This window comes from Pithys albifrons, chromosome 23, assembly GCF_047495875.1.
Source record: "Pithys albifrons albifrons isolate INPA30051 chromosome 23, PitAlb_v1, whole genome shotgun sequence".
NCBI classification, from domain to species: domain Eukaryota; kingdom Metazoa; phylum Chordata; class Aves; order Passeriformes; family Thamnophilidae; genus Pithys; species Pithys albifrons.
This window is the reverse complement of record NC_092480.1, coordinates 548,749-574,555: the sequence shown is the minus strand read 5'-3', so window position 1 is coordinate 574,555 and position 25,807 is coordinate 548,749. Positions and strand designations below refer to the sequence as shown.

The following is a 25,807-nucleotide window of genomic DNA, read 5'->3' as shown; positions in this document are numbered from 1 at the left end:
GGTGTTGCCTTGCTCCTGCCTTGCTCCTGCCTTCAGCAGGCTGGGCAGAAGTAGGTCAGCCTGCAAAGTGCTGGGACCCAGGAAAAACCACAGGATGCCTGGGAAGGACACTGGGGGTGGGGGTGGCAGGGGAAGGGGGGATGTGGCTCAGCAGCTCGGTGGTTTGGAGGCTGCTTGTCAGAGAAGATTAGCATCAAATGTGGAGCAGGTCCAAGTAGCCTAATGTGCTCCAGCCTGGAAAGAAAGCTGGATTTTCAGTTTGCTTTCCTAAGAAAAGAGGATGTGGGTGAGTGAAAGCAGTCTTTTGGTCCCCCTGCAGCCAGGGCCCCCCTGAAGTTTTTATAGTTCCTGGCCAGTTTCAGACAAACCTGAAAGATGGCAAGAAAGTGTTTGTGCTTCTTCTGAGGACAGGTTCTTTCTAGATGAACAGAAACACAACACCAGAGGGATAAAGTCCTGATCCTTCCAGAATTCTGGGAGCAGTTTTCTAGCCTTGCTTTCCTCCCCTGCAGCTGCCATTGAGTGTTTTATGAAGGAGCCTTTGCCACTGAGGGCTGACTGCCTGCAGAACCATGCAGGGTTCCCTAGGCAGGGTGTCACCTCCAGCCAGCCCAGCAGGCACAGTGGTGTCCAGCACTGGCAGGGGACACGTTTGCAGAGCAATTGCAGTTTCTCAGGAGTGTCTCTTGCAGGTAGTACAGCCTGTAACTCTCAGGCCTGGCCCCTTGGCACTGTGCCTGGTCTGTGGTTTGCAGATTTTATCTGGGCTTGGTGGTGGTGTTGGGTGAAACACCAGGGATGGTTTGTGTCTCTGCAGAGAAGCCTCTGGGTTTGGAGGCAGCAACCTGAAAGCACAAGGCGGGTTTGAACTCTCTTTGAGGGTTCTTTGGAGGTTTTTCTGCCTCTGGAGCACTCAGGGGTCACAGGAGAAAGCTGCTTCCTCCTGCAGCTCTAATGACTGGTGTTACACAAAATATCAGAACATCACCTGCATTCCACACCGAGGCAGGGCTGGTGGGAAACACTGAGGCAGGAGGAGGCCACTGCACCCCCCTGATATGGAAATTACAGTCTCAGCTCTGAAATGAGGCACTTGCATCGAAGCTGGGTCGCAGCAGGAGCAGGGAAAGGACAGGCTGGGGGGCAGAGCTTTCACTCCTTGCCATGGGAGGCTGTGGTTGCTCAGTGATACCGAGCCTGGCAGCATCCAGGCTGCTTATTTTTAGAGCCTAAGTCTGGGGTTAGGTTCTTGCCATTGGCATCCTGCAGGATTGCCCCCCAGCTTTTGGCTTTCTTGGCTCCATGCTGGTGCCTTTAACTCTGCACAAATTGTTAAAAATAGGGAGGAAGGGACAGGCTGCTCTGCAGAAAAAAGAGGAATTAAAACCACCCTCCTTGCCTGCACCTGACTGAGCAGAAAGGGCAATTTGCCTCTTGGTGAGCACTGGCAGTTTAAACCCTGAGCAGTTCCCATGGTCAGTCCCAGCCTCTCTCTGCCCACACGCAGGGAGGGGCAGTCCCAGGCACTGGGTTATCCCAGCCTGCCTTTTGGCCCCTGCTGGACATGAGGGAGATCTGAGGGGTGAGAGCAGCTCCTGACCTGTGCCTGTGCCCTGCACAGCGTTTGCCTGGCAGCTCCCAGCCCTCGGTCCAGCTCTGGGTTTCCTTCAACCGCAAGCCGATGCGCGTGGCACAGTTCGTTACCAAGCACCCAATTAAGGTAAGTGGGGCTTCCTGAGCAGCCTCCGCTGTCCCTCCCGTGCCAAGGACACCCTCCAATATCAGCACTGGTTTGCTGTCTTCCAGCAGACGCTGCAGGAGTGGGAAGGGACCTCATATAACCCTGCTGGGGGGTTGGCTGAGGAAAACTTCCCACTAGGACAATCCTGTGTTTTGCACGATGGTGCCTGGACAGTCAGCCAGCTGCCCTCAGCACTGGGGATGGAGGTTGGCAGCAAGGGCAGCAAGGCCCAGATGCCCAGAGAGGACTGAGCCCACTGCCCTGACTCTGCTTTTGGGGACCTTACCTCTCAGCACGGCGTGGGGTGCAGGGTCGCTGAGCTCTGCTGCCATGACCTGTAGCCCCCAATTCTGTGCAGGGTGAGGGAGCCCAGGGCACTGCCAGGGGCTGTGATCCCATGGGCACCCAGGAGGGTATGAGAAGCAGGCTCTCAGCATTTGCCAGAGCAGTGGGACACGCTCCCAGCCTCGCTGGGGTCCATCAGAGAGATCCAGCACCAATGAGTCTGGCACCCAGCCCTGCTTCTGGAGGGCTTTGCCAGTGGGTTGTGCAGAGCAGAGGACAGGAATCCCTGGGGGAGAAACACAAAAGGAAAAGCAAAGTGAAGATTTTCTATTTGCTGAGTAGGAAAAATACAGAAGGGTGGGGGGCAGAATGCTCTCAGCTAGGTGAGAGGGAACTAAAGCAGGCTGTGCACACCCTGCCTGCCTGCACATGGAGCCTGCTCACTGTCACCCACTCCCCAAAGGAATATTACGTTGCTGATGCCTCAGAGGACCAGGTGTTTGTGTGTGTCAGCCACGACAACAACCGAACCAACCTCTACATCTCGGAGGCAGAAGGCCTGAAGTTCTCCCTGTCTCTGGAAAACGTGCTCTACTACAGCCCAGGAGGAGCTGGGAGTGACACCTTGGTCAGGTAACGTGGGACACACCTGTGGGAAATGACAGCATTGGCCAAAGTCACGTGTTTGATCAAATTGCTGACAGCTCCCCAGACCCGTGGAGACTGTGATTTATGGTTCTCTGATCCCAGCTCTGCCTTTCCTCCCAGGTACTTTGCCAACGAGCCCTTCGCAGACCTGCACCGCGTGGAGGGCGTGCGGGGCGTGTACATCGCGACGCTGCTCAACGGCTCCTTCAGCGAGGAGAACATGAGCTCCGTCATCACCTTCGACAAGGGCGGCACGTGGGAGCCGCTGCAGCCCCCGCAGCACACACACTATGGGGAGCACATCGACTGCCAGGTACTGCAGGGGGCACGGGGCAGGGCTGCCCACGAAACATCACCCATCAGGTACTGCAGGGGGCACGGGGCAGGGCTGCCCACGAAACATCACCCATCAGGTACTGCAGGGGGCACGGGGCAGGGCTGCCCACAGAACATCACCTGCCAGGTACTGCAGGGGGCACGGGGCAGGGCTGCCCACAGAACACAACCCACCAGGTACTGCAGGGGGCACGGGGCAGGGCTGCCCACAGAACATCACCTGCCAGGTACTGCAGGGGGCACGGGGCAGGGCTGCCCACTGAACACAACCCACCAGGTACTGCAGGGGGCACGGGGCAGGGCTGCCCACGAAACATCACCCATCAGGTACTGCAGGGGGCACGGGGCAGGGCTGCCCACAGAACATCACCTGCCAGGTACTGCAGGGGGCACGGGGCAGGGCTGCCCACTGAACACAACCCACCAGGTACTGCTGGGGGCACGGGGCAGGGCTGCCCACAAAAGATCACCTGCCAGGTACTGCAGGGGGCACGGGGCAGGGCTGCCCACAGAACACAACCCACCAGGTACTGCAGGGGGCACGGGGCAGGGCTGCCCACGAAACATCACCCATCAGGTACTGCAGGGGGCACGGGGCAGGGCTGCCCACGAAACATCACCCATCAGGTACTGCAGGGGGCACGGGGCACGGCTGCCCACAGAACATCACCCATCACGTACTGCAGGGGGCACGGGGCAGGGCTGCCCACTGAACATCACCCGCCAGGTACTGCAGGGGGCACGGGGCACGGCTGCCCACTGAACACAACCCACCAGGTACTGCAGGGGGCACGGGGAAGGGCTGCCCACGAAACATCACCCATCAGGTACTGCAGGGGGCACGGGACAGGGCTGCCCACAGAACACAACCCACCAGGTACTGCAGGGGGCACGGGGCAGGGCTGCCCACTGAACATCACCCACCAGGTACTGCTGGGGGCACGGGGCAGGGCTACCCACAGAACATCACCTGCCAGGTACTGCAGGGGGCACGGGGCAGGGCTACCCACAAACAGTGACCAAAAGTTCTTGAGGAGGTGGTTTAGTGGTGATCGTGGTGGTAGTCGATAGTTGGGCTTGGTGGTCTTGGGCTGCTTTCCAAACTTAGTGGTTCTATGAAAAGAGGCTGAAACAGCAATCCTGCCATGAAGGAGGAAGCAGTCCCTCTTCACCTTTCCAAGAGGAGAGTGCTGGGTCTGCACCTGGGATGGGGCATGGACAGACTGGGCAATGGAATGCTGGAAAGCAGTGCCGGGAAAGGGCCCTGGGGGTCCTGGTCAATGGGCACTTGGCCACGATTCCTGGGGGGCATCAGGCCCAGCATCACTGGGCAGGCAAAGGAGGAGATTGTCCCACTCTGCTCTGCACTGGCGTGGCCTCACCTGCAATATTGGGGCAGCTTTGGGCACCACAGTGTAAGAAAGATACGAAACCACGGGGATGAGAAAAATGTTCTTCCCGCAGAGGGTGGTGGGCTCTGACCAGGCTCTGCAGGGCAGTGGGCACAGCCCCAAAGCTGACAGAGCTCCAGGAGTGTTTGGATGATGCTCTGGGGCACAGGGGGTGACTCTTGGGGATGGGCCTGTGCAGAGCCAGGAGTTGGATTGATGATCCTTGTGAGTCCCTTCCAATTTGGCATATTCTGTGACTATGTGGGACGTGGGCATGGGCAGGAGTGGGAGGGAGGTTAATGCCCCTGCCTTTTGCTTCCCAGTTGTCCCAGGGCTGCTCTCTCCACCTGGCCCAGCGCCTGAGCCAGCTGCTCAACTTCCAGCTGCGCAGGATGCCCATTCTCTCCAAGGAGTCAGCACCAGGACTGATCATCGCCACCGGTAGCTCTTCCCTTCCCTTGGCTTGGGGTTTGTTGTTGTCAGGACATGAGGAACTTGGCAGTGTCTAGTTTGTATAAGCAGGTTATAAAATGCAATTAACTTGTGCATTTTGCTGTCCTTCCTCTGCTGCAGTCCCCATACAGTAATTACAGTGTGAACATTTTACTGCAGCACAGTGACCTGAGACCTGCTCTGTTCTGATCCTCTTCCCTGATCCACATGAAGGTTCCTCAAAGATTCAGAAATTCCTGAAATTCCTCGCTCTTTTACTGAGGAACACACACTTTGTTTAATCGTGTTTATAGCCATGGGTTTTTCCCCATCTGCTTTTAAAATGTGGAATAGTCTTTAAAATATTTGCTTTTGAAGACATTAATTTGTAGTGTGAAAAATCAGCTCCTTAATCAGAGACAAAATAGTTTGGAGATGTCTGACTTCATATTTAGCAATGACTTTGCATTTCTCAAGAAGAACAATTTCTCCCATTCTCTTAGGCTCCATTGGCAAGAACATGGCAAGGAAAACCAATGTCTATGTCTCAAGCAGTGCTGGAGCGAGGTGGAGGGAGGTAAGGCTGCTCTTACTCTCACCAGATCAGCCAAGGTGGTGGTGGAGCAAGTAGAATGTTGCCATCAATATACAGAAATGACATTACAGTTCACCTCCATGTGGAGCTGGGAGGTGATGAATGTTCCTTTAAACCACAGCAAAATGGTCTTGAAATGAAGGACCAGGCATGGATTGGTTGTAAGTGAACCTCTTGGTGTAGTTGATGGATTCAAAAGCAGGAGAGCTCCCTCCTCTACTCCTTCTCACCTGACAGGCCTTGCCCTCAGCACAGGTCACTGGGCCTCTTTTATTTGGGACTGACAGTCAGGACATGGTGTGTGAGAGTCTGGAGAGGCTCCGGCGTCTTCCAGAAAAATAGGATGCTGTGCTCGGTTTACTGAGTGGATATTCTGGTTTGTGGCAGTACTTGTGGTCTGCCTGTGCACTCTGCAGCCAGTGTAATGCGGTGTTTCAACATCTGCAAGCTATTTAATCCTTGGACTTAAGCAGCTTCCCTCTCCTGCTGTAAGTGCTGTGTGGTCTGGGTGAGGTCTGGGCAGCTGCAGCAGCGGTGGGGACACACCACAGGTCTGGCTGCTGCCAAAGTGCTTCAGAGGCTCCAAGATCCAGCTGGGGAGCAGCCATGGGGTTCCTTGGAGTCCTGTATCCAAACCCCAACCTTTCAGGTGCCAGCCTCCCCTGGCTACAGGCAGGTCTGCCTTGAAGAGCAGTTAAACATGCCAAGGGAGCTCTGACCCACAGTTAAACACCCAGCCCCGGCCTGATGGGGGCCCTTTGTCTGGGGAGCAGAGGAGCAGAATGACCCAGCACGGAGTTCCTCAGCTGAGAAGCAGCAGCACAGCTCCTTCCCCCAGGCTTTGGCAAGGAGGCTGGAGGGCTCATTGCTCTCCCCATCTCTGCTGGGACCTTTCAGCACAGAGAGGGGCGAACGTACATTCAGTGCCCTGTGTAAGAACATCCCCAAGCGTGACAGCACATCCTGTGAGCACATTCAGGCATGTACATGCTTCCCATTTTCATCCAGAGCTGCGCTGGACTCCTTGGATAGGAAACCAAAGGTGATTTTGTGGTGGAGGTGAGCGTGAAATACAAGTTTCCTTCCGTGGAATGGATTTATGAATTGTCTCCAGGGCTTGTTTCTGCATGCCATGGCCCCACTTCTGCCTGAACATTCAGAAGACCTTCCACAGCCTGAGAACCAGCACTGCTCTGGGAATGTGGCGAGTCGCTGCCAAGTGCTGGGAAGGCCTTGCAGACAGGACAAATGAGATGGACTCTGGTTTCATGTCATGGCACTTCTTCCACTGATTCTTTCCCTGCACCCAGTGGTGGAGGAGCAGAGTCCAGGGCTCAGTGCAGCTCTTGCACAGAGCTGATAGGGAAACTGGGCTGGCTGCTCTCCTCTGCAGATGGTGTCCCATAAACACGTCAATGGCTGGTGCCTCCAGGTCCTTAGTTTGGCCCAGGCTGAAGCACTGGCTCGGGTCAGGCAGTGTTTCTGACAAAGCACACTTGCCAGCCATTTTCCCTTCACTCAGCATGGCTCTGATCACCCCTGAGCACTGTTTCTCTTCCAGGCACTGTCTGGACCCCACTACTACACCTGGGGTGACCACGGTGGCATCCTCGTGGCCATTGCACAAGGCACTGAGACTGACCAGCTCAAGTGAGTGTGAGGCACAGGGATTGCTCCTGGGGATGGGGGAGAGTGCCCTGCAGCAGGCAGGACCTGCCCCTGGCTCCTCTCCCAATCTCCTCTCTGCAGGTACAGCACAAACGAAGGGGAAACGTGGAAGGTGTTCACGTTTTCGGAGAAGCCGGTGTTTGTGTACGGGCTGCTGACCGAGCCCGGCGAGAAGAGCACCATATTCACCATCTTTGGCTCCTACAAAGAGAATGGCCACAGCTGGCTGATCCTTCAGATCAACACCACGGATGTGCTGGGTGAGGGGACACGTTGCAGAGCCATTGTTGAGGGTGGCTGTGTCCAGAGAGGGCATCTCCTGCAGGGGCTGTGGAACCACCCTCTGTGTTTGGGTGCTCTGTGCCTCGTGTCCATGTGGACACTGCTGCTGAAGGCATTCCCTTCCCTCCTCACTGAGGAATTTGTTGAAAAGGAAAAGAGGAAAAAAAAATTCCTTCTGAAGGCTTGTGCCTATGAATGTTTTATAACCCATTTCAGCTTTGATTGCAAGGCAGCATTTTAATCAAAGCACAGTTAAACCCAGCAGAGGAATTTACTTGACTAAAATTTATAACTGATTCCCTTGACGTTTTGTTAGGAACAGATCTGTTTGGTAACCAGAACAACTTCATTTAAATGAGGCATCACAGATTCACTGTCAGTGCCACAGAGCTGCTTGTTGCCTCCTGTCCCCACGTGCTGCTGCACGCTCTGAGCTGCTTTTGGCTTTGCTCTTCCTTTGGGACAGGGATAGGGCTTTGCAGACTGGGGGAAGCCTCTTGTTCTGTGACAGAGGAGGGAGGAGGGAGAGGGGAAGGGCTTTTCTGTGCTGTGTGGCTGGATGGCAGCACTCCTGCCCTCCCTCCAGACATCCTGGGACTGCATCTCTCTTGCCTTTACACCTGTCTGGGGGGCTGCAGGGACTGCACCTTTCTCTGCCCCAACCTTGTTTCTTCTCCCAGGGGTTCCTTGCACAGAGAATGACTACAAGCTGTGGTCACCCTCGGATGAGCGAGGCAATGAGTGTTTACTGGGGCACAAAACCGTTTTCAAAAGGAGGACTCCTCATGCGACCTGTTTCAATGGGGAAGATTTTGACAGGCCTGTCATGCTCTCCAACTGCTCTTGTACGAGGGAAGACTTTGAATGGTAAATACCAATGAATTCCTTTTGGTCTGGATTGTAAGTCTGGGATAAGTGTCTGTGACCAATCACCCAAAAGGAACAAGCATCCAATTTACGTAGCCCTGGGTGTCGCTGCGGCACTTTATAGCAAAGAGGAAACTGAACAGTCTGAGAACATCCTTTCATTAATAACGGGGTGTGAGATGTAATTAATGTCTTTAGAGCCTTTTGGGAGCCTCTGAAAGGTTCTGTGAAAGAGGAAAGTATTGTTACTCCATCACCTTTTAAATGATGGTGGACAATTTCCCATGACATGGGGATCCTCCACTAAAAAGCTTTATAACCCTTCAGCCACAGAGATGCAACTGACCCTGCCAGATCACTGTGTCTGCACTTTGCACATCACTGACACTGCACAGCTCTCAGGATTAGGAAACACACTCTGGAAATCTGGTGCAAAGGTTTGGGGTTAGAAAGTGAACTGCTTTCCAGGGGCTGGGCTTTCAGTGGAGCTCACACCAGACTGCTCCAGCCCACATCTGCCTGATGTGGAGATACCAAGACAGACACTTCAGTCTGGCTCATCATGAGCAGACTGAGAATAGAGCTGGTGAAATCCAATTCCTGCCTCAGAATCTGAGCTCCCTGCAAAATCAGGTTGGCATAACCCCTTCCACAGTGTTTTCCAAAGAACTGCTGCACTGTAATTCCCATTTTACCAACAGCACAAGCCAAGAGGCAGAGCAGTGTCCTAAGCCAGCCAGGAGAACTGGAGTCTGCAGCCAGCTTTTCAGAGCACACTGTCCAGCTCTGCCTTGCTGTCTCACCTTCCCCTGTCTGCTCAGTCATTGGCAAACTTGTTTTGCAGAACGTTCTTGAAACGTCCTGTCTGGCTCTGAGATATTCCATGCAGCTAAATGCTGATAATAAATGAATGATCTTCTGAGACACTTGAGGTTCCTAAAATTTCTGTGCAGAAATCGAGCAGAGTAATTGTGTAGCATGGCTGCATTTTTCACTTCCCCATGTCCCTCTTTACATCTTTCTTCTCTTTGCAGTGATTTTGGCTTTAAACTGAGTGATGACTTATCATTAGAAGTTTGTGAACCTGACCCTGAATTTGCTGGGAAACCATATGACCCACCAGTCCCTTGCCCTGTTGGCTCAACCTACAGGAAGACTCGAGGGTATGTGCTGTACTTGGGAGGGCAACCTGATCTCCCACATGCTGGGATTTATCCTATTGGTGGTTGAAAACCCAAAACCAACCACAAAACCACCCTGCGAGTGGCAGTAAACAACTGGCATGTTTGGACATACATTGCAATTAAACACTGCTGCTTATTGAGGCTGCACAGGATGGTTTGTTAAGAGTTTCCACGAAATAAAGTGTGTGTGTTGCAGCTACAGAAAGATCTCTGGGGACACTTGTGCGGGTGGAGACATCGAGTCGCGGCTCGAGGGGGAGCTGGTGCCGTGCCCGCTGGCGGGTGAGTACGGGCAGGGCTGCTCTGGGCACAAGGGCTTCATTCATGAGGCCCCTGGCTGGTGCCTCAGGGACCATACACAAACTCCCAGAGGGCTCACAGTCAAAACCTGTGACACAGGAGCCTTGGTGGGTTACAAATCCTCATCTGTTCTTTCCAGCAGCCAGAGGGCTCCTGAGGATCCTGCTCAGGAGGTGCAGAGCCTCTGCTCTGAGTCCCACAGGGCAGGCTGCAGGCAGGAACCCTTTTATCCTGCCCATGTCCTTGCTGTAGCTGGTGTGAACCCCACCAGAAAGGCAGGAGTTAGATCAAAGATATCCTCATCCTGGGAGAAACCCTTGGGAAGGCCCCACCCTGAGCCAGGCCACCTTATGCAGCTGAACTGGGACTGTTTGGGGCCAGGTCAAGGCAGAGCTTCCCCTCAGTCCTTGTGCCCATCCCTGCCAAACTTAACCCCCAGCCTTGTTTTCTCCTCTCAAAGATACAAGGCACTGAAACAGTCTCATGCCCCTGTGCTGCCAATGTTATTTGCATTCTGCTCATTACAGCTTTAATTTAATCTGCCGTCACAAGCTGCGTGATCAGCATGTGCTGTGCTGCAGCTCCAGAGCCTGAGGCAGGGCAGGGGCTCCTCAGCAGAGGAGCAGGAGGTTTCCCTGCACTGTCCTAAGACTTTTCAGGGTGCAAAAGATATTCCAGGTGCAGAACAGCCTAGGGAAACATTCCCTTGCTGGGATTCTTGCCAATGCTGTGCTTAGATTGACTCCTCGTTCAGAGCATGACACGTTTTTCACCCCTCTGAGCCCTCTTGGGCTATTTGGAGAGCTGTGCTGGTCCTGCTGAGAAGGGCCCTGCTGGTTGCAAACTAAACCTGCCATCCCCACCGGGCTGCCCTTTGAAGTGCTGTGTTCCCAGAGCAGTTGCTGATCGTCCTCAGCTCCGGGTTGGCTCGCACCATGGTAACACTTTCATGTACAGTATCTGTTTCATATCTCCGTATAATCTCATTAGGGATGCACAGCCAGAGTTACTTACTGACATTAGCTTTAGTCATTAATAGCATTATTGGACCTGACTGGTAGTGTGCTAATGCCCAGGGGACTCTGTCCCGGCCCAGGATCTCATTACACTGGATCTGACACAATTCAGAAACAAAACCTGCTCTGGGATATTTCCTGTGGTGCTGGTGTCCCTCAGGACTTGTAGAGTTACATCACTCTTACCTTTTTTATGGGATTTTTGAGGAAGAGAAGATGAGTATTTTGTTTCTCATTGGCAGCATGATAACATGGGAAGGAGGGGGTCACACTTTTGCTGCCCTTGCCTCCTCCTCCTGGAGCAGACAATGGCCACAGTGTGTTCCCAGACCCATGTTCTCATTAACCTAATCCCACTTAGCCCAGGAGTCTCACCCTGAGGTGCTAAAAAGTGCAGCCCAGGGTCACAAAATACCTGCTATTTTCTTTTTGCCCCTTGAGTAGCCTAAACTGGCCACTAAGTCAGGTCCTGGCTGTTGTTGCAGAGGAGAACGAGTTCATTCTCTACGCCACCCGCTACTCCATCCACCGCTACGACCTGGCCTCTGGCACCAGCGAGGAGCTGCCCCTGGCTGGGCTCAGAGGGGCAGTTGCCCTTGACTTTGACTATGAGCACAACTGCCTGTACTGGGCCGACGTCACTCTGGACATTATCCAGGTGAGCTGGGGCGTGGAGAGGCTGCTGTGGGTCTGGCTGCCCCCGGCATCACCTCCTGCCACCAGGCTGTTGCACCCACACCCTGAAGTGCAAATGTTTGTCTTGGTGCTCCTCCCCTCCCAGCTGTCTGTCTCTGCTTGCCTCACACACCTGACCACGCTCACCTTCCGCCTAAGGAAGTTCTTTTATTCTGATTATTACTAATTATTTTCAGCGTCTTTGCCTCAATGGCAGCTCTGGGCAAGAAATAATCATAAGCACCGGGCTGGAGACAGTGGAAGCTTTGGCCTTCGAACCTCTCAGCCAGTTGCTCTACTGGGTCAATGCTGGGATTCCCAAAATTGAGGTACAACTAAGCCCATCTGTGCTACAAAGACATGACTGGGGCAGTGCATATTTTATCAGGGAGCGATAATGACCTGCCCCAGATTTCCTGTCACTTGAAGCAGAGCAGCAAACACCCCCCTCCTGGCTTTGGTTTTTGGTCCAGGTTGCCAATCCAGACGGAGACCTGCGACTGACCGTCCTCAACTCCTCCATACTGGAGCGACCCAGAGCCCTCGCTCTGGTTCCCCGAGACGGGTAAGAAAGAGCCCCTGCCCTGGTGTTCCCCAGGAAAACTGTGCTGATCCCACCACTGACTCCCAAGAGGCAAATGGGAGGGAGAGGGATGGGGGCACAGACACAACACAGCGGGTCCAGCTCACAGTCCTGCCCCGTGGAGCCCTCACATACCCAACTGAGCCACCAGCAACCTCAGAGCAGAGATCACAAACTGTTTATTCTTTCCTACCCCTACATATCTACTAGTAAATAACTTTTCCTGCCAGTCAGACTGGTCTGGTCAGTGGGCAGAGCTGCAGTGATGTGTGTGAGAAACTGAGCAGTGCTCGAATTCAGGAGCCAAATGCAAATTGCATCTTTCTGAGCAGGGTTTTGCTGTGGCTGCAAACGTAGCCCTGACAAACCCGGGCTGTCTTCAGGCATCTGTGCTAAAGCAAAGCAGTTCACAGCAAGGTAACCTGCAGCTGCACTCACACCACAGAGCTGGCAGCTACATCAGCCTCTGTGCTGCTCGTAGATCTGCTGGTGGAGTTCATTAGAATTGCAGAGCTCCCCTTTCAAAGTCGTGTTGTGCAAGAGACACGGAATGTAAAGCATTCAAACCTCTGCTTCAAGGCCTGGTTCCTTTTGATGAGCTGTTCAGTGATGATTTCGAGTAACCTCTGCCTGTTGTCAGGTTGATGTTCTGGACAGACTGGGGGGACTCCAGAGCTGGGATCTACAGGAGTGACATGGATGGGTCACTGGCCGGGTGCATCGTCTCGGAGGGGGTGCGGTGGCCAAACGGCATTTCTGTGGATGACCACTGGATCTACTGGACCGAAGCCTACATGGACAGGATCGAGAGGGTCGACTTCAACGGGATGCAGAGATCTGTGATCCTGGACAGCCTCCCTCACCCTTATGCTATTGCTGTATTTAAGGTTTGTTTCCTGGCAGCACACGTTTCAGGGCTCTGAGGCTGGTGGTGGAGGAGCACTGAGCACACCGAATTTGGAGGCTGGGGATGTCACTTGGAGGCTGGGCATGTCATTTGGAGAGGGCAGGATGCTTTCTCTCTTTCTGCTCCTGGCACATTCCCACAAATCCCTGGAATGAGCCGGCAGGTGCAGTTAAACCCAGGACCAACATCCAATAGTGTGCAGCATTTCCAAGGAGGTCCCCTGCACTATCTCCCATCTGTTATTTGCCACTCCATTCCTGCTCCAATCCCACTTCAGGTCTTCCTCTTCTCCTCCCACTTCAACTGGGGACACTTTGCACTCTCCATGTGCCCCCCATCCAGTGCTTGGTGCAGGCACTGCTGATGAGCACAGCCCTGGTGCTGTGCTCCCCACACTAAGAGCAAAGATCTGTGTTTCAGAATGAAATCTACTGGAATGACTGGTCACAGCTGAGTATTTTCAGAGCATCCAAAACCAGCGGCTCGAGAATGGAGATCTTAGTGGGCCGATTAAATGGGATCATGGACATGAAAATCTTTTACAGAGGAAAGACAACAGGTAACAGTGTGAGTGTGCAGATGGTCTTTCTTGAGATTTAGAAATTGTACAGTCCCCATTTCCAAAGGTTCCCAGGCCCATCCTGGCTTGCATTTCATGCACCTGAATATGTCCTCATTCCTGCAGGGTTTGAAGCTCTCAGGCACAGTCATAAGGAGCAAGTTCCATGAAGGGTATATGATGCTTTTTGCCTGCCAGGAGGGATATTCCAGATCAGGAGAGAATTCATAGAGCACTCAGCTGTGGTGGCACTTATAGTTTAGATCACAGACCATGGCCTTTCCATGCAAAGTGTTGTATGGGCCAAAAAATAATGGTGTGTCAGAGCTTCACCAACTTTGTCCTCCACTGAGCCATCTGTCTGGGCTGCAGGGAGGTAGCAGCAGCCCCTGTGTGCTGAATGTGCTGATTTATACACATTTTCAGATGGGTACAGGACCATAAAAGGGCTCTGCCTGTCAGCAGGAAATGGGGAGGACGTTTGCAGTCCTTGAACTCCCTGGAGCAGATGGCTCTGTGCATTCCTGAGGCCCCTCAGCACTCAGCAGTGCAGAGCTGGCTCCGGAGCCTGGGCTGGCGGGGGAAATCGGGTGTTCCCAGCCCCGTGTCCTGACAGTGTCCCTTCCTCCCTGCCCTGGCTCCAGGGGAGAACGCCTGCATCTCCAAGCCCTGCAGCCTGCTCTGCCTGCCCAGGTCCAACAACGGCAGGAGCTGCAAGTGCCCCGAGGGGGTGTCCAGCACCCTGCTGCCCACGGGGGAGCTGAGGTGTGACTGTCCTCGTGGCTACCTCATGAAGAACAACACTTGCATAAAGGAAGGTAAAACCACCTGGTTCTTGCTGCTGCTTTATGCTGAGGCCTCTTCTGCCCTTGGGAGGGGTCAGCATGACCTTCCCTCTGTTGAGGAGGAGTAGAGCCCATTTGTGAAAGCCCAGCCTGATGCCAACTGGTTTTTGTTTTCCCTCTTGCACCAGAAAACACGTGTCTGCCAAACCAGTACAGATGCTCCAATGGGAACTGCATAAACAGCATCTGGCAGTGTGACAACGACAATGACTGTGGGGACATGAGCGATGAGAAGAACTGCCGTGAGTGTCCTGTGGTGGCATTGGCCTGTCCAGATTGAGGTGTCTGATGTGTTGGCATCACATCCAAGCTGAAGGGCTACATTCTCTTCACAGTCAGGGAGAGCAAGAGGAGCTTTGAGGGGTGTAACTCACCTCTTTTGATAGACATCCAAAGCCAGTTGGGTGAATTGTGTCCCACAAGGGCCAGTATTTCCCCCTTGACCAGCTCGGGTGTCCTTGTCTAAAATTCAGTGAGACTGATACCAACTGTGTTTGTCTCCTGCAGTAATTATCTTCTGAAGCTAATTGAGGTCACCAGTCTGGCACATTGATGCTGCCTTAGATAGCAACACTCATGCCCAGTTTTTCCCTTCCTTTGGCTGCCCCGTCTCCTCCAGCCACCAGTGGTTTCAATGCCCTTTGTGGGAAGCAGGCAGCTCTACAGCCTCAGCTTCTTGCTCTCTGGCAGGGAGGCACTGCCCCTATCTTGGGGGTGGACATCAGGAGCTTCAGTCCTTACACCCAGACAGAAAACTAACCCCTCTGCTCTGCTTTACTCAGAGCACCTAAAAATGGCATTAACATACCAGAGGAGTAACTCGGGCTGCACTGAGCAAAGCTCACAGGATGCTGTCCCTCTCCCTTCACCTCCTGCTCTGAGTACACACACTCAGGCAGCAGAAACCATTTCCTAACCCCCACCTTAACACCTTCTCCTCCTCCTTCCCCCCTCTCCATCAGCCACCACCGTGTGCGACGCCGAGACCCAGTTCCGCTGCCAGGGCTCGGGAACCTGCATCCCCCTGTCCTACAAGTGTGACCTGGAGGATGACTGTGGGGACAACAGTGATGAAAGTCACTGTGGTGAGTGCCCTCACCCCAGCCTCCTCCCGTGGGCCAGGAGGGAAAGCTCTCCAGCATCTGTGCTGCTCAGGGCTGCTACTCCTTTGGGTGCGTGCAGGGGGCTGCTCAGAGATGCTGTAGGGCAAGGCAGTGTTTGGCCAGATCCCCTTGTTCATCCAGGCTAACAGCTGCCTGTTTATCATTTACTGGATACTGGGAAGTGAGGGACAGGACCATCATGTACTGGGTGCTGGGAAATGGGGGACAGGACCATCATGTACTGGGTGCTGGGAAATGGGGGACAGGACCATCATGTACTGGGAAAGGAGGGACAGGAGAAGAGAGCCAGGCCATGTGCTGATTCTTCTCCTCGCTGGGAGGTTTCTGTGTCGTTACCATCCAGCTGTCCCACTCTGCTCCTTGGGTAGTCCCCAGGACCTGAAGCCAAGTGTTTGGTTTGCAGAGGCCCACCAGTGCAGGAATGATGAATTCAGCTGCAGCTCAGGGATGTGCATCCGCCTCTCCTGGATGTGTGACGGGGACAACGATTGCAGGGACTGGTCTGATGAAGCCAACTGCACTGGTGAGTGCTCTGATGTGACCAGGAACCCTCTGCTGCAAACACTCACTGCTTACAGCCCGTGAGACATTGGCCAACACCTCGTGCCTCAGTTTCCCTGCCTGCTGGAGCCTCCAGCTGAGCTCACCTTGGGGTGATGGGATGCTCCAGAACCCAAGGGTTTCTCCTCCAGTGCCTTAGGGCTCGCTGGGAGTTTGCTGACAGCTTTGAGATGTTCACACACTGATCCAGCTTTGCTTTTTACTTGCAAGATTGCACCAGCAGGCAAAGCTCCATGGAATGGGAAGCAGGTCTGTGGCTGCCAAGCAGCCAGAGGATTCTTCTGGCAAAAAGGGCTCCTGTGTTGCAGGAAGGCAGCACTCAGGCCAGTGTGCAGGGGCAGCATTTCACAGCTTCAACTCTCTTTTCTGCCACTTGAATGTTGTTGCAGAAAGCAGGCACATTCTTTGCAGCTTGTCCACAATTAATTGATCTGAGGAAGAGGCAAATTTAATTCAGGAATTGCCTCCTCTTCTAGAAGCCTCACTGCTTCATGGGCTTGAAAACCTGAAAGGGTGTCCTATGAGGGAGTCACACATGGAAGACCTGCTTTTGTTTCACTTACAACTCCTATTGATGCAACCTGGCTGCCAGAAATAATATTGTTCCTAGTTTGTGTCTCCTGCACAGCAAGTCCTTTGAGTCCCACTCTGCAGTTTAAAGTCACAACACTCAACCCCACCCTCACCACTGCAGTGTAACACTGATGTTCCTCAGCATCTCCTGAGGGTAGCACCCACACACAGCCTTTTTCTCATTAGAAAAGCCAACAGATAGCAACGTATTGGCCTTTTCCATTAAAAAACAAACAAACAAGCAAAAGCAACCAAGCCAAACCCCCAAGTATTTGCTTAAGAAGAGACTTCAGAGTGGGCAGCGCCTCAGTCCATCAGTGAAATATATAAGCTTGTATTTATAAAGCAATATATGGGGTATTTCAAGACAAAAGTAGTGGTTTCCATGCCATGTGGTGGAGATCCAACGGGCTGATGGGGCTGGGGAAGCCCTTTGGGGTCCATGAGAGCCCCTGGGGATGTTGCTGTGGCTGCAGCCTGGAGCCTTGGGGACAGACTGAGGCAGCAGCTGCTGTTGTGGGGCTCTGGCATGAGGATCTAGGAGAGGATTTAGGAGATCCCTTTCTGGCCCCCAAGCTCCTGTGTGCTCATCCCTGAGGCATTTGCTGTGCCTCGAGCACACAGGGTTGCAGCTCTGGGGCTCCTGGTCATTACTATTCCAGGAGCGTGGCTTTATAAGAAGGTTTAATTTATATTGGTATCACTTATCTCTCATACGAGTTTCTCCAGAGAGAATTACTACAGGAAAGGAACCTACTTCAAAAGGCATATTGGGTTTGTACAGCCTGAAGTTGAAATTATCTAAGAGGATCACAATTATTTGAGGAACATTCCATCTGACTTCACCCGCTGCAATTATTGCGCTTATCTAAAATAATTACATTTCACGCTGAATACCTAATAGAATATTACTGCCACAAGATTGTACCAGTTTGAAATATCTGCAAGTGCATGTCGCTCTCTAACCTGAAATTCAGTGCCATGCAATTTAATTAAGCTGAACATTGCCTTTCTAAATAACTCCGAGCGCTCTCCTGGTTGAAGAGCAGCGTTTGTCTCTAAAGTGACAACACGGGCTCTGCTTCCGCCCAGATCCCCCCCAGGCAGATATTTCTGTGACAGGAGCCTCGGGAAAACCCCAAAGGAGAATTGCATTTCTAGTTTGCTTTGGCAACACGGAAAAACCTCGTTTGCCTTAATTAAAGGCTGTCTCTGAGTTTGTCCTGCCCTGCACAGGGGACTGGGCTGCTCTGACAGCACTTGCTTGATTTCTCTGACATTTCGTGCCATCTCTGGCAAGGTGCCACCATTGTCAGCTTTGCCCACGCACACCAAGGACTGAGATTCAAGGAAAAGAAGCTCCTGACTTTGGGAGAGCTTTGGGAGGGCTCCAGCCTGCTGGTACCTGCCCTGGCATGAGGTCCTGGTGCAGAGGGAGGGAGCAGGGGTGTGTGGTGCCATGACCCAGCTCATGCTGTGCCACAGCTCAGTGGGGATGTGGTGACCCCCCAGCCTCAGGTGTCCCCCTGGCTCTGGTTTCAGCAGTTTATCACACCTGTGAGGCCTCCAGCTTCCAGTGCCACAACGGCCACTGCATCCCGCAGCGCTGGGCTTGTGACGGTGACACCGACTGCCAGGATGGCTCTGATGAGGACCCTTCCAGCTGTGGTAATGTGTGCTCTGTGTGTGCTCTGTGTGTGTGGCTTTGCCTTGGCATGGGAGGGTTTCTGTACACCCACTGAGGTGAACCAGCAGTAAACTCAGGGGGTTGATTCCCATCCCTCCAAAAGCAGACACGGCGAAGGCAATGGGGGCTGCGCTGTGGCTTTTTGTAGCTAACTAAACCTGCTTAAAAACAAACCCACACAACATCCACACAATTCTGAATTTCAGAAAAAAAGTGCAATGGCTTCCAGTGCCCCAATGGCACCTGCATCCCAACCAGCAAACACTGCGACGGCATCACCGACTGCTCTGATGCGTCAGATGAGCAGCACTGTGGTGAGTACCAGGGGCCCACAGTGAGGGCTGGCAGCCTTTCTGGGCTGCCAAAGCCACTCCCTCTGGGAATAAAGCCCTGGGGAGAGCATGGGAAAGCCTCAGTCAGCACACAGAGCCCCCTGGGAATCGGCGGGTCAGCAAAGGCGCAGGAGTCAGGCTGGCACAGACAGACAGTGAGGGCACTGCCAGGGCTGCGCTCAGGGAGCACTGCCCCCTCCTTTGGAGTTGCCCCCTGATGCATTATCCGGTGAAAACAGCCTGTGCAGGGGCACAGCTCAAGCCATTTGTCTGGGGAGCTTCCTGTAAGCTCCTAAATCCAGCTGCTGCAGTCAGGTCTATGCAGACCCCCGTGGGTGGCACTCCTGCTGCCAGGGGCAGCAGAGGTGCCACCCACCCCCTCTGTGCCCTCCCGTCTCTCCAGAGCCCCTGTGCACTCGCTACATGGATTTCGTGTGCAAGAACCGGCAGCAGTGCCTGTTCCACTCCATGGTGTGCGACGGCATCGTCCAGTGTCGCGACGGATCCGACGAAGATGCCAGCTATGCTGGCTGCTGTAAGTGTGGAACTGGGCAGCTCTGCTAAGGGGGTGGGACAGAGAATGAAACCAGAGGCATGGAGAGGACTGGGGTACCAGACAGCTGCCAGGTCTGAGTCATGGCTCTAGACTGCAATGCTCTGCTTATAAATCCATCAGTGCCTCTGAGTGTGCTCCTTCCTCCTCAACTATGATCTTCTGTCAAGTCCTTGGTCTTTGCACTAACCTCTCCTGCCACCCTGCAGCCCAGGACCCCGAGTTCCACCGCACCTGCGACCAGTTCAGCTTCCAGTGCCAGAATGGGGTGTGCATCAGCCTGGTGTGGAAGTGCGACGGGATGGACGACTGTGGAGATTACTCTGATGAAGCAAACTGTGGTGAGCAGTACCTCAGGGTCTCCTGTCACTGAACTCCAGCCCCTTTGAATTCCAGGAGCATGGAGCACTGGCCTCTTCGTGTTTCACTTAGGCACTCGTGTGTACATGTGTATTCCATGTGAACATCACAGCGTGTCTGATGTGGAGATCAGTATCACTGCCCTAATATTGCAAGTGAAGCCCACAGAAAATCCAATACAGCTGGCACATCTCGTGCTTCACTAAGTCATATGTGACCACATTTACTGCACAGATTCCCAGCCCAAAGCAGACAGGCAGTTTGCAGCCAAGCTCAATATTTACCACTGTTCCCTGGGTAGCTGTGGGAGCTGTACCCAGCCAGGCGAGGCAGCTGCCTCTGCATTTCCCACTTGCAGGGTTTGCTTCTCCATTTCTGCCATGCTCTGGTGCATTCTGCTGTCAGCTCTGGTTCTGAGCTCATGGGTGGGTCCGGCACACAGACTAACAGTGGTGGCAACAGGCTGGTAAGGGCTGGGGAATGCTGGAGATGAAGAGAAAGGACCATGCCTGTACTGCTCAGGGGGATGTTCTCTAGGCCAAACACAGCCCAGCCTGAGGTGCTCCCACATCTCAGCTATGCTGAAAACTGGAGAGGTCATGCTGGGGCTCACAGAACTCTCCTTTCCCTGTCAGAAAACCCAACAGAGGCCCCGAACTGCTCCCGGTACTACCAGTTCCAGTGTGGGAACGGGCACTGCATCCCCAACAGGTGGAAGTGTGACAAGGAAAATGACTGTGGGGACTGGTCTGATGAGAAGGACTGTGAGGGTAAGGACACTTTGCTCTGCTCCAGACAAGCTGGGCTATGGTATGTGGAAGGACCACTCTCGGTACCAGCTGCCTTCCCACAGGGCTGCTTGGGTACCTTACACCAGCCCCCATGGCTCCAACAGCCCCCCATGAATGGGCTGAGTGTGCAGTCTCGTGCATACTTTCATTCCATGTTTTTGGAAATCTCGATTTCCAGAATCAGGAAGTGTTTGGACCATCTGTGCAGAGGGAAACTTTGGGCTTGTGATGCTGTGGCTGCTCCTCTGCTGGGAGCTGCTCTGGGTCTGCTGGGAGCAGGCACAGCCTCCAGCCTGCACACAGGGCCAGGCCTCTCAGGTCAGCTCTGCCTGGGGTATTTTTAGGTTCTCCAGTTCATCCCATCACCACGCTGATCCCCCCAACGTGTTCCCCCAACCACTTCCGCTGCAACAGCGGCTCCTGCGTCATGAACAGCTGGGTGTGCGACGGGTACCGGGACTGCGCCGACGGCTCCGACGAGGACGCCTGTCCCACCCCACGTGAGCCTCCCTCTCCCTCACCCCTGCCCTCCTCCTGTGGGGTCACTGCTGCAAGCAGTGCTGGCCTTAATTGCTGTGTGATTGGGGTTCAATGGTATAAAAGTTTGGAGGCTGAGGGGACCTCACTGCAGTTACAACTTCCTTGCGAGGGGAAGAGGAGGGGCAGGCACTGATCTCTGTGGTGACCAGGGACAGGACCCGAGGGAATGGCCTGAAGTTGTGTCAGGGGAGGTTTAGGTTGGGTATTAGAAAAAGATTCTTCCCCCAGAGGGTGGTGGGCATTGAACAGGCTCCCCAGGGCAGTGGGCACAGCCCCAAGGCTGCCAGAGCTCCAGGAGAGTTTGGATGATGCTCTGGGGCACAGGGGGTGACTCTTGGCTTGGTCCTCTGCAGGGCTGAGGGTTGGACTCAATGGTCTTTGTGTGTCCCTTCCAACTCAGCATATGCTGACTCCTCTCTCCCTGGGGTCAGCCTTCTGCCACCAGCTGTGACCCTGCTCCAGCTCCACGTGCAGTGGGAGCAGCACATTCCCTGCAAAGCAGTGGCTTTTCCAGCCCTCTGCAGTCAGGAGAGAGGATGGCTGAGGCATCATCCCAACAGACACCATCCACCTGCTAGATGGGAAGAGATTGCCATCTAGTGGAGTCCCGACTGGGGGACAGGCTTTGGTCGCTCCTGGTGGCAGTGGCTGTGGTTTCCGTGCTTTGGGTGGTTTCCTCCCTTGCTCTGTGTGCAGGACCCAACGTGACAGCCACATCCCCGGCCCTCCCGGGACGCTGCAGCAGGTTCGAGTTCGAGTGCCAGCAGCTGCACAAGTGCATCCCCAACTGGAAGAGGTGTGATGGTGTGCGGGACTGCCAGGATGGCACGGACGAGAGGAACTGCCGTGAGTGCGGGCGTGGGAGAGGGGCTCACCTGGCTCCTGCCTTTGGGATCTGCTTGGGAGGACAGGGAAGTCACTGAGGAGTTTTGTTGCTGGGGAAATCCTTGCAGTAAATGCAGCATTACAGAAAAAAGGAATTACAAGCCCAAGCAGCACCATTGCCATTAGAAATCCAGTTGTTGTTTTCCATGGGATAAGCTCCAGGTTCTGATGCCACCATGCCAGAAGATGCAACCATGATGAGACACTCCTGTGACTGACACATCAGCCTGAGCTCCATCCCTGACATGCAGCCCCCCCAAGTGCCTGCTTTGGAAGCAGCACTGGCGTTGCAAACAGCCCAGTGAGGGAACTTCCCTCCCCTGAGTCCTGAACTGTTCTGCCCTTTGCAGCTACTCCGAGCACCCTGTCGTGCCCACATGGCTACAGGTGTGAGGATGGAGAGGCCTGCCTGCTGCTGTCAGAGCGCTGTGATGGGTACCTGGACTGCTCAGACAGCAGCGACGAGAGGAACTGCACCGGTGAGCAGCAGCCCCTCCCCTTCCTCATGCCCTGCTCTGGCAGCACACACAGCTGCCCTCCTGGGTATGGGACCTTTCACTCACAGCATCCTTGCCTTATCTGCCTCTGACAGTTGTCCAAGCTACCTCCTCATCATTAATCACTGGGACAAACTTCTGTCCAGCTCCTACACTGACAATTTGTCTTCCAGCAGGCACAGACACAGAAAAAATCATTTTAGGATGTGTAGGAGCAAAGCCATCTATTTTACATGGCCCACAGGTGAAGCAATAGTCTCCTGCTCTGCCCTCCTTTGCTAGGTGACCCTGGGAGATGTGGCATGTGCCCTGCTGCCATCACTGGTCCTGCCAGGCTGCCCTTGGTGGCCCAGTGAAGGTGGTGGGGGTCACAGCCTGCCCTGGGCAGATAACAGCAATCAATTCCTGCCTCTGGCTGGAGCTCCAGCTGCTCTCCCACTGAACTGCCTGGGGGGCTGAGCATCAATCAGGTTTAGTTCTTTAATTAAATATTGACTGGGAGAGGGTGGCAGGTTCAGGGAAGGGGGAAGGAGCTGCTGAGATGCATGGCCTGGCCCCTGTGCCAGGGGAAAACCATCTCTTTTCCCTGGCACGGCTTGTCTCGCTGTGCCTGTCCATGGACCCTCCGGGTTTCATTTCCAGCCACACTTTCTCATCCTCAGGGCAGAGGGGATGTTTGTATGATGCATCATAAAGTCAACCAAGACATTTTAGGTAGAACTAAGAGTACCAGGGGTCTCTGAACTGCCCTCTGCAAGCCTGCTCTTCTCCACTGATAACTCCCACCTAAATTCCACCTCTCATTTCAACAGTGCAGACAATCCCTTCAGTCAGGGCTGTTTTTACCTCCAAATGTTGCTTGTGCTACAAACACAACTCCTGTTTCTCTCCTGGGCAAAAGGCTTGTTTCTGTCTGGCAGACTAATTTTTCCCATTGCCTGCTTAGATGACACAATTGTGTACAAAGTGCAGAACCTCCAGTGGACAGCTGATTTCTCTGGTGATGTCACTCTGACATGGGCTCGGCCAAAAAGGATGTCCTCGACCTCCTGTGTCTACAACATCTACTACAGGTACATCCCCCCTTACACTGCATGACCTCAGAGGCTTATAAGTCACCAACCTATGGTTAGTTTAGGCTTTCCAACAGCATCTTTTCAAGCTGGTGGTGTGGCTTTTCCCAAAAGAAAACTAAGCGGGAAGTTTTTAAAATACAGATGAATAGTTTCACCCTTTGGGACAAACTGTGCTACTAAACCCCATCCTGACCAGAGGTGTGTGACTCTCTCGTGCAGGATGGTTGGTGAGAGCATTTGGAAGATTTTGGAAACCCACAGCAACAAAACCAACAGTGTTTTGAAAGTCCTCAAGCCTGACTGTACCTATCAGGTGAAAGTCCAAGTGCAGTGTCTGAGCAGAATCTACAACACCAACGACTTCATCACGCTGCGGGCACCCGAAGGATGTAAGCAGAGCTGCCCAGCTGCCAGCAGTGCCCTCATTCATGCTGCTTTGGCTTAGAAAGTAGATACCATGGAGGTATTCCTGTTACATAGAAAAAAAGGCCTTTCCATAAGCTTGGGAATTGTGCTGGACCGAGAGGAAAGGGATCACCCACCCCTTTCTTCCAGCCTTTCAGGGAGACTCTGCCTCTCCCCCTGCGATCAGGACACATCACTGTGTGGCTAACACCTCTGTTTCTCTCCCTAGTACCAGATGCTCCCTTCAACCTCCAGCTGTCCCTGAAGAAGGAAGCTGAGGGGGTGGTGGTGGGCTCCTGGAGTGCCCCCGTGAACGCCCACGGCCTCATTCGGGAGTTCATCGTGAGTGCTGCTCCTGCTGGGTGGGACAGCAGCAGAGGCTGCCCTGGCTGAACACTGAGCTCTGCACAGGGGTGGGCCAGACACAGGACATTCTGTGTAGGAGATCTGCTGGGAGCGTTGGGCAGGTGGGGAGAAGGAATGCTGCAGCAACACAGCCCTCGAGTTCATCCTTTCCTTCCTGGCCCCCTTTCTGAGCTCTTGTACCTCTTTCTGCTGACTCTTGGCACGGAGAAACGCTGTGGCATTGTTGCCTGTGGAACCCTCATGCCTTGTTTTGGTATTCCTAGGTGGAATACAGCAGCAGTGGATCCAAGGAGTGGTCATCCCTTAGAACCACCACGAACTACACAGAGATCAAGAACCTGGAGGTGAACACACCCTACACAGTTAGAGTGAGTATGTTCAAAGCTCTGTCTATGAATGTCACCACTTTTCACTAAATAGTCTTAAGTCCTGCACAGTTAAGTACTTGCTAAAAAAATGCCTTGTTAAAATCCTGCCCTTTAATGCCAACCCACACCAGGGGTTTGGCATTTGCACTGCCAATGTATACAGTTTCAAGACCTGAATTAAGGCCCTTGATTTGCTCCTTCTCCCAGAAGGCCAGGCTGTATTATAAAATCCTTCCTACTAATTGCCCATTCCAATGTCACTGCAATTGCACTGGATCTGGGCCAGAGATAAATCTGGTCCTCAGTGTATCACTGGGAAAAGAAGCAGATCTGCCTGTGGGGAACGTCTGCACAGGGGAGAAGTTGGGTAATTATAGACAGAAGTAATAAGCAGAGGAAATGAAAGTCTGCACAGTTAGCCCTGGGAAATGTGTACTTTGCCACTGTCCACCCTTCCTCTGCTGGAGGAGTTCTTGGGAGGTTCACTGGGAGGTGGGATAAATGTGCTCTCAAATCCACGTTATCCTCACAGTTGGCTGCAGCCAGTCTTTCTTCCCATGGTATTCCTTCCCAATATAATCTACTTCCAAAGAAATCTTTACAACTGGATTCAGTGCTTGCATGGACTTCACTGGCACAGTTCTTGCCTTTACTATGGCCCATGGAGTCCAAAGCTCCTTATCCTGATGGACTCCTTCAAGGGCTCATAAGAGAGCAGTTCTCTGCAAAGAGGCTGCACCTCCCTCCTCTTAGATTCCTTTAATTGACTTTAAGCAGTCTGGTTTATCTCTGTATTAAGCATTTTATTGCCAAGTAATTAAACTATTGTTTGCTTCAAAGTCCTTTTCCCAGGAGCTCCGCCAGGTCCCCAACCTTGCTCTAACCTCACCCTGTTTGCATTATACAATGTTGTCCTGTTAACTCACCCTCTTATTTGAAAAGGTTGCTGCAGTAACAAGTCGAGGAGTGGGAAATTGGAGTGATTCCAAATCCATAATCACCATAAAAGGCAAAGGTAAATGTTGTTGTTTCAGTCAACTCGGACAACATAATAAAAAGGCACGACATCAGCCTGAAGTGTCCAGCATCAACATGCACAACCACCTCCTCCTCCTCCTTTATTCTCCCTGTTGAGCTTTTTACACTGTTTAACAACTTTGCTGTACCACTTCACTCAACTTGAGCTGCCTTAAAGTTCACTGGCAGGTCTGGCTGGGTCACTGACTCGTCCTCTGAACTCTGGGGCATGGGGGATGGATGTGCTGCTCTGGAAGTGGGCAAGGAGCCTGTCCAGAGGTGCCTCTCTCTCCTAAACTGCAGATGGATTCCCTCTGACTTATGCAGGCTACAACCTGCCTTCAGACAGGCAGGACAT

General features: G+C 53.4%; 1 protein-coding gene across 2 annotated transcripts in view; it reads left to right on the top strand.

The window, feature by feature from the left end:
- SORL1 (sortilin related receptor 1) overlaps nucleotides 1-25,807 on the top strand; it is a 49,506-nt gene that overhangs the window by 12,296 nt on the left and 11,403 nt on the right. Inside the window, exons 7-38 of one of the 2 annotated variants that reach the window (XM_071576043.1) lie at nucleotides 1,622-1,720; nucleotides 2,490-2,659; nucleotides 2,795-2,987; nucleotides 4,725-4,842; nucleotides 5,337-5,410; nucleotides 6,990-7,078; nucleotides 7,178-7,356; nucleotides 8,059-8,245; nucleotides 9,280-9,408; nucleotides 9,626-9,711; nucleotides 11,231-11,403; nucleotides 11,618-11,749; nucleotides 11,894-11,985; nucleotides 12,644-12,890; nucleotides 13,331-13,469; nucleotides 14,114-14,287; nucleotides 14,443-14,556; nucleotides 15,277-15,399; nucleotides 15,842-15,961; nucleotides 18,118-18,240; nucleotides 18,466-18,573; nucleotides 18,995-19,126; nucleotides 19,354-19,485; nucleotides 20,140-20,274; nucleotides 20,640-20,795; nucleotides 21,532-21,681; nucleotides 22,071-22,199; nucleotides 23,164-23,290; nucleotides 23,513-23,682; nucleotides 23,928-24,040; nucleotides 24,328-24,432; nucleotides 25,375-25,447. In XM_071576043.1, coding sequence (XP_071432144.1) covers nucleotides 1,622-1,720; nucleotides 2,490-2,659; nucleotides 2,795-2,987; nucleotides 4,725-4,842; nucleotides 5,337-5,410; nucleotides 6,990-7,078; nucleotides 7,178-7,356; nucleotides 8,059-8,245; nucleotides 9,280-9,408; nucleotides 9,626-9,711; nucleotides 11,231-11,403; nucleotides 11,618-11,749; nucleotides 11,894-11,985; nucleotides 12,644-12,890; nucleotides 13,331-13,469; nucleotides 14,114-14,287; nucleotides 14,443-14,556; nucleotides 15,277-15,399; nucleotides 15,842-15,961; nucleotides 18,118-18,240; nucleotides 18,466-18,573; nucleotides 18,995-19,126; nucleotides 19,354-19,485; nucleotides 20,140-20,274; nucleotides 20,640-20,795; nucleotides 21,532-21,681; nucleotides 22,071-22,199; nucleotides 23,164-23,290; nucleotides 23,513-23,682; nucleotides 23,928-24,040; nucleotides 24,328-24,432; nucleotides 25,375-25,447 — 4,291 coding nt within the window. Of the gene's footprint in view, nucleotides 1-1,621; nucleotides 1,721-2,489; nucleotides 2,660-2,794; nucleotides 2,988-4,724; nucleotides 4,843-5,336; nucleotides 5,411-6,989; nucleotides 7,079-7,177; nucleotides 7,357-8,058; nucleotides 8,246-9,279; nucleotides 9,409-9,625; nucleotides 9,712-11,230; nucleotides 11,404-11,617; nucleotides 11,750-11,893; nucleotides 11,986-12,643; nucleotides 12,891-13,330; nucleotides 13,470-14,113; nucleotides 14,288-14,442; nucleotides 14,557-15,276; nucleotides 15,400-15,841; nucleotides 15,962-18,114; nucleotides 18,241-18,465; nucleotides 18,574-18,994; nucleotides 19,127-19,353; nucleotides 19,486-20,139; nucleotides 20,275-20,639; nucleotides 20,796-21,531; nucleotides 21,682-22,070; nucleotides 22,200-23,163; nucleotides 23,291-23,512; nucleotides 23,683-23,927; nucleotides 24,041-24,327; nucleotides 24,433-25,374; nucleotides 25,448-25,807 lie in introns of both variants that reach the window. The other variant, XM_071576042.1, reaches the window with a different exon arrangement.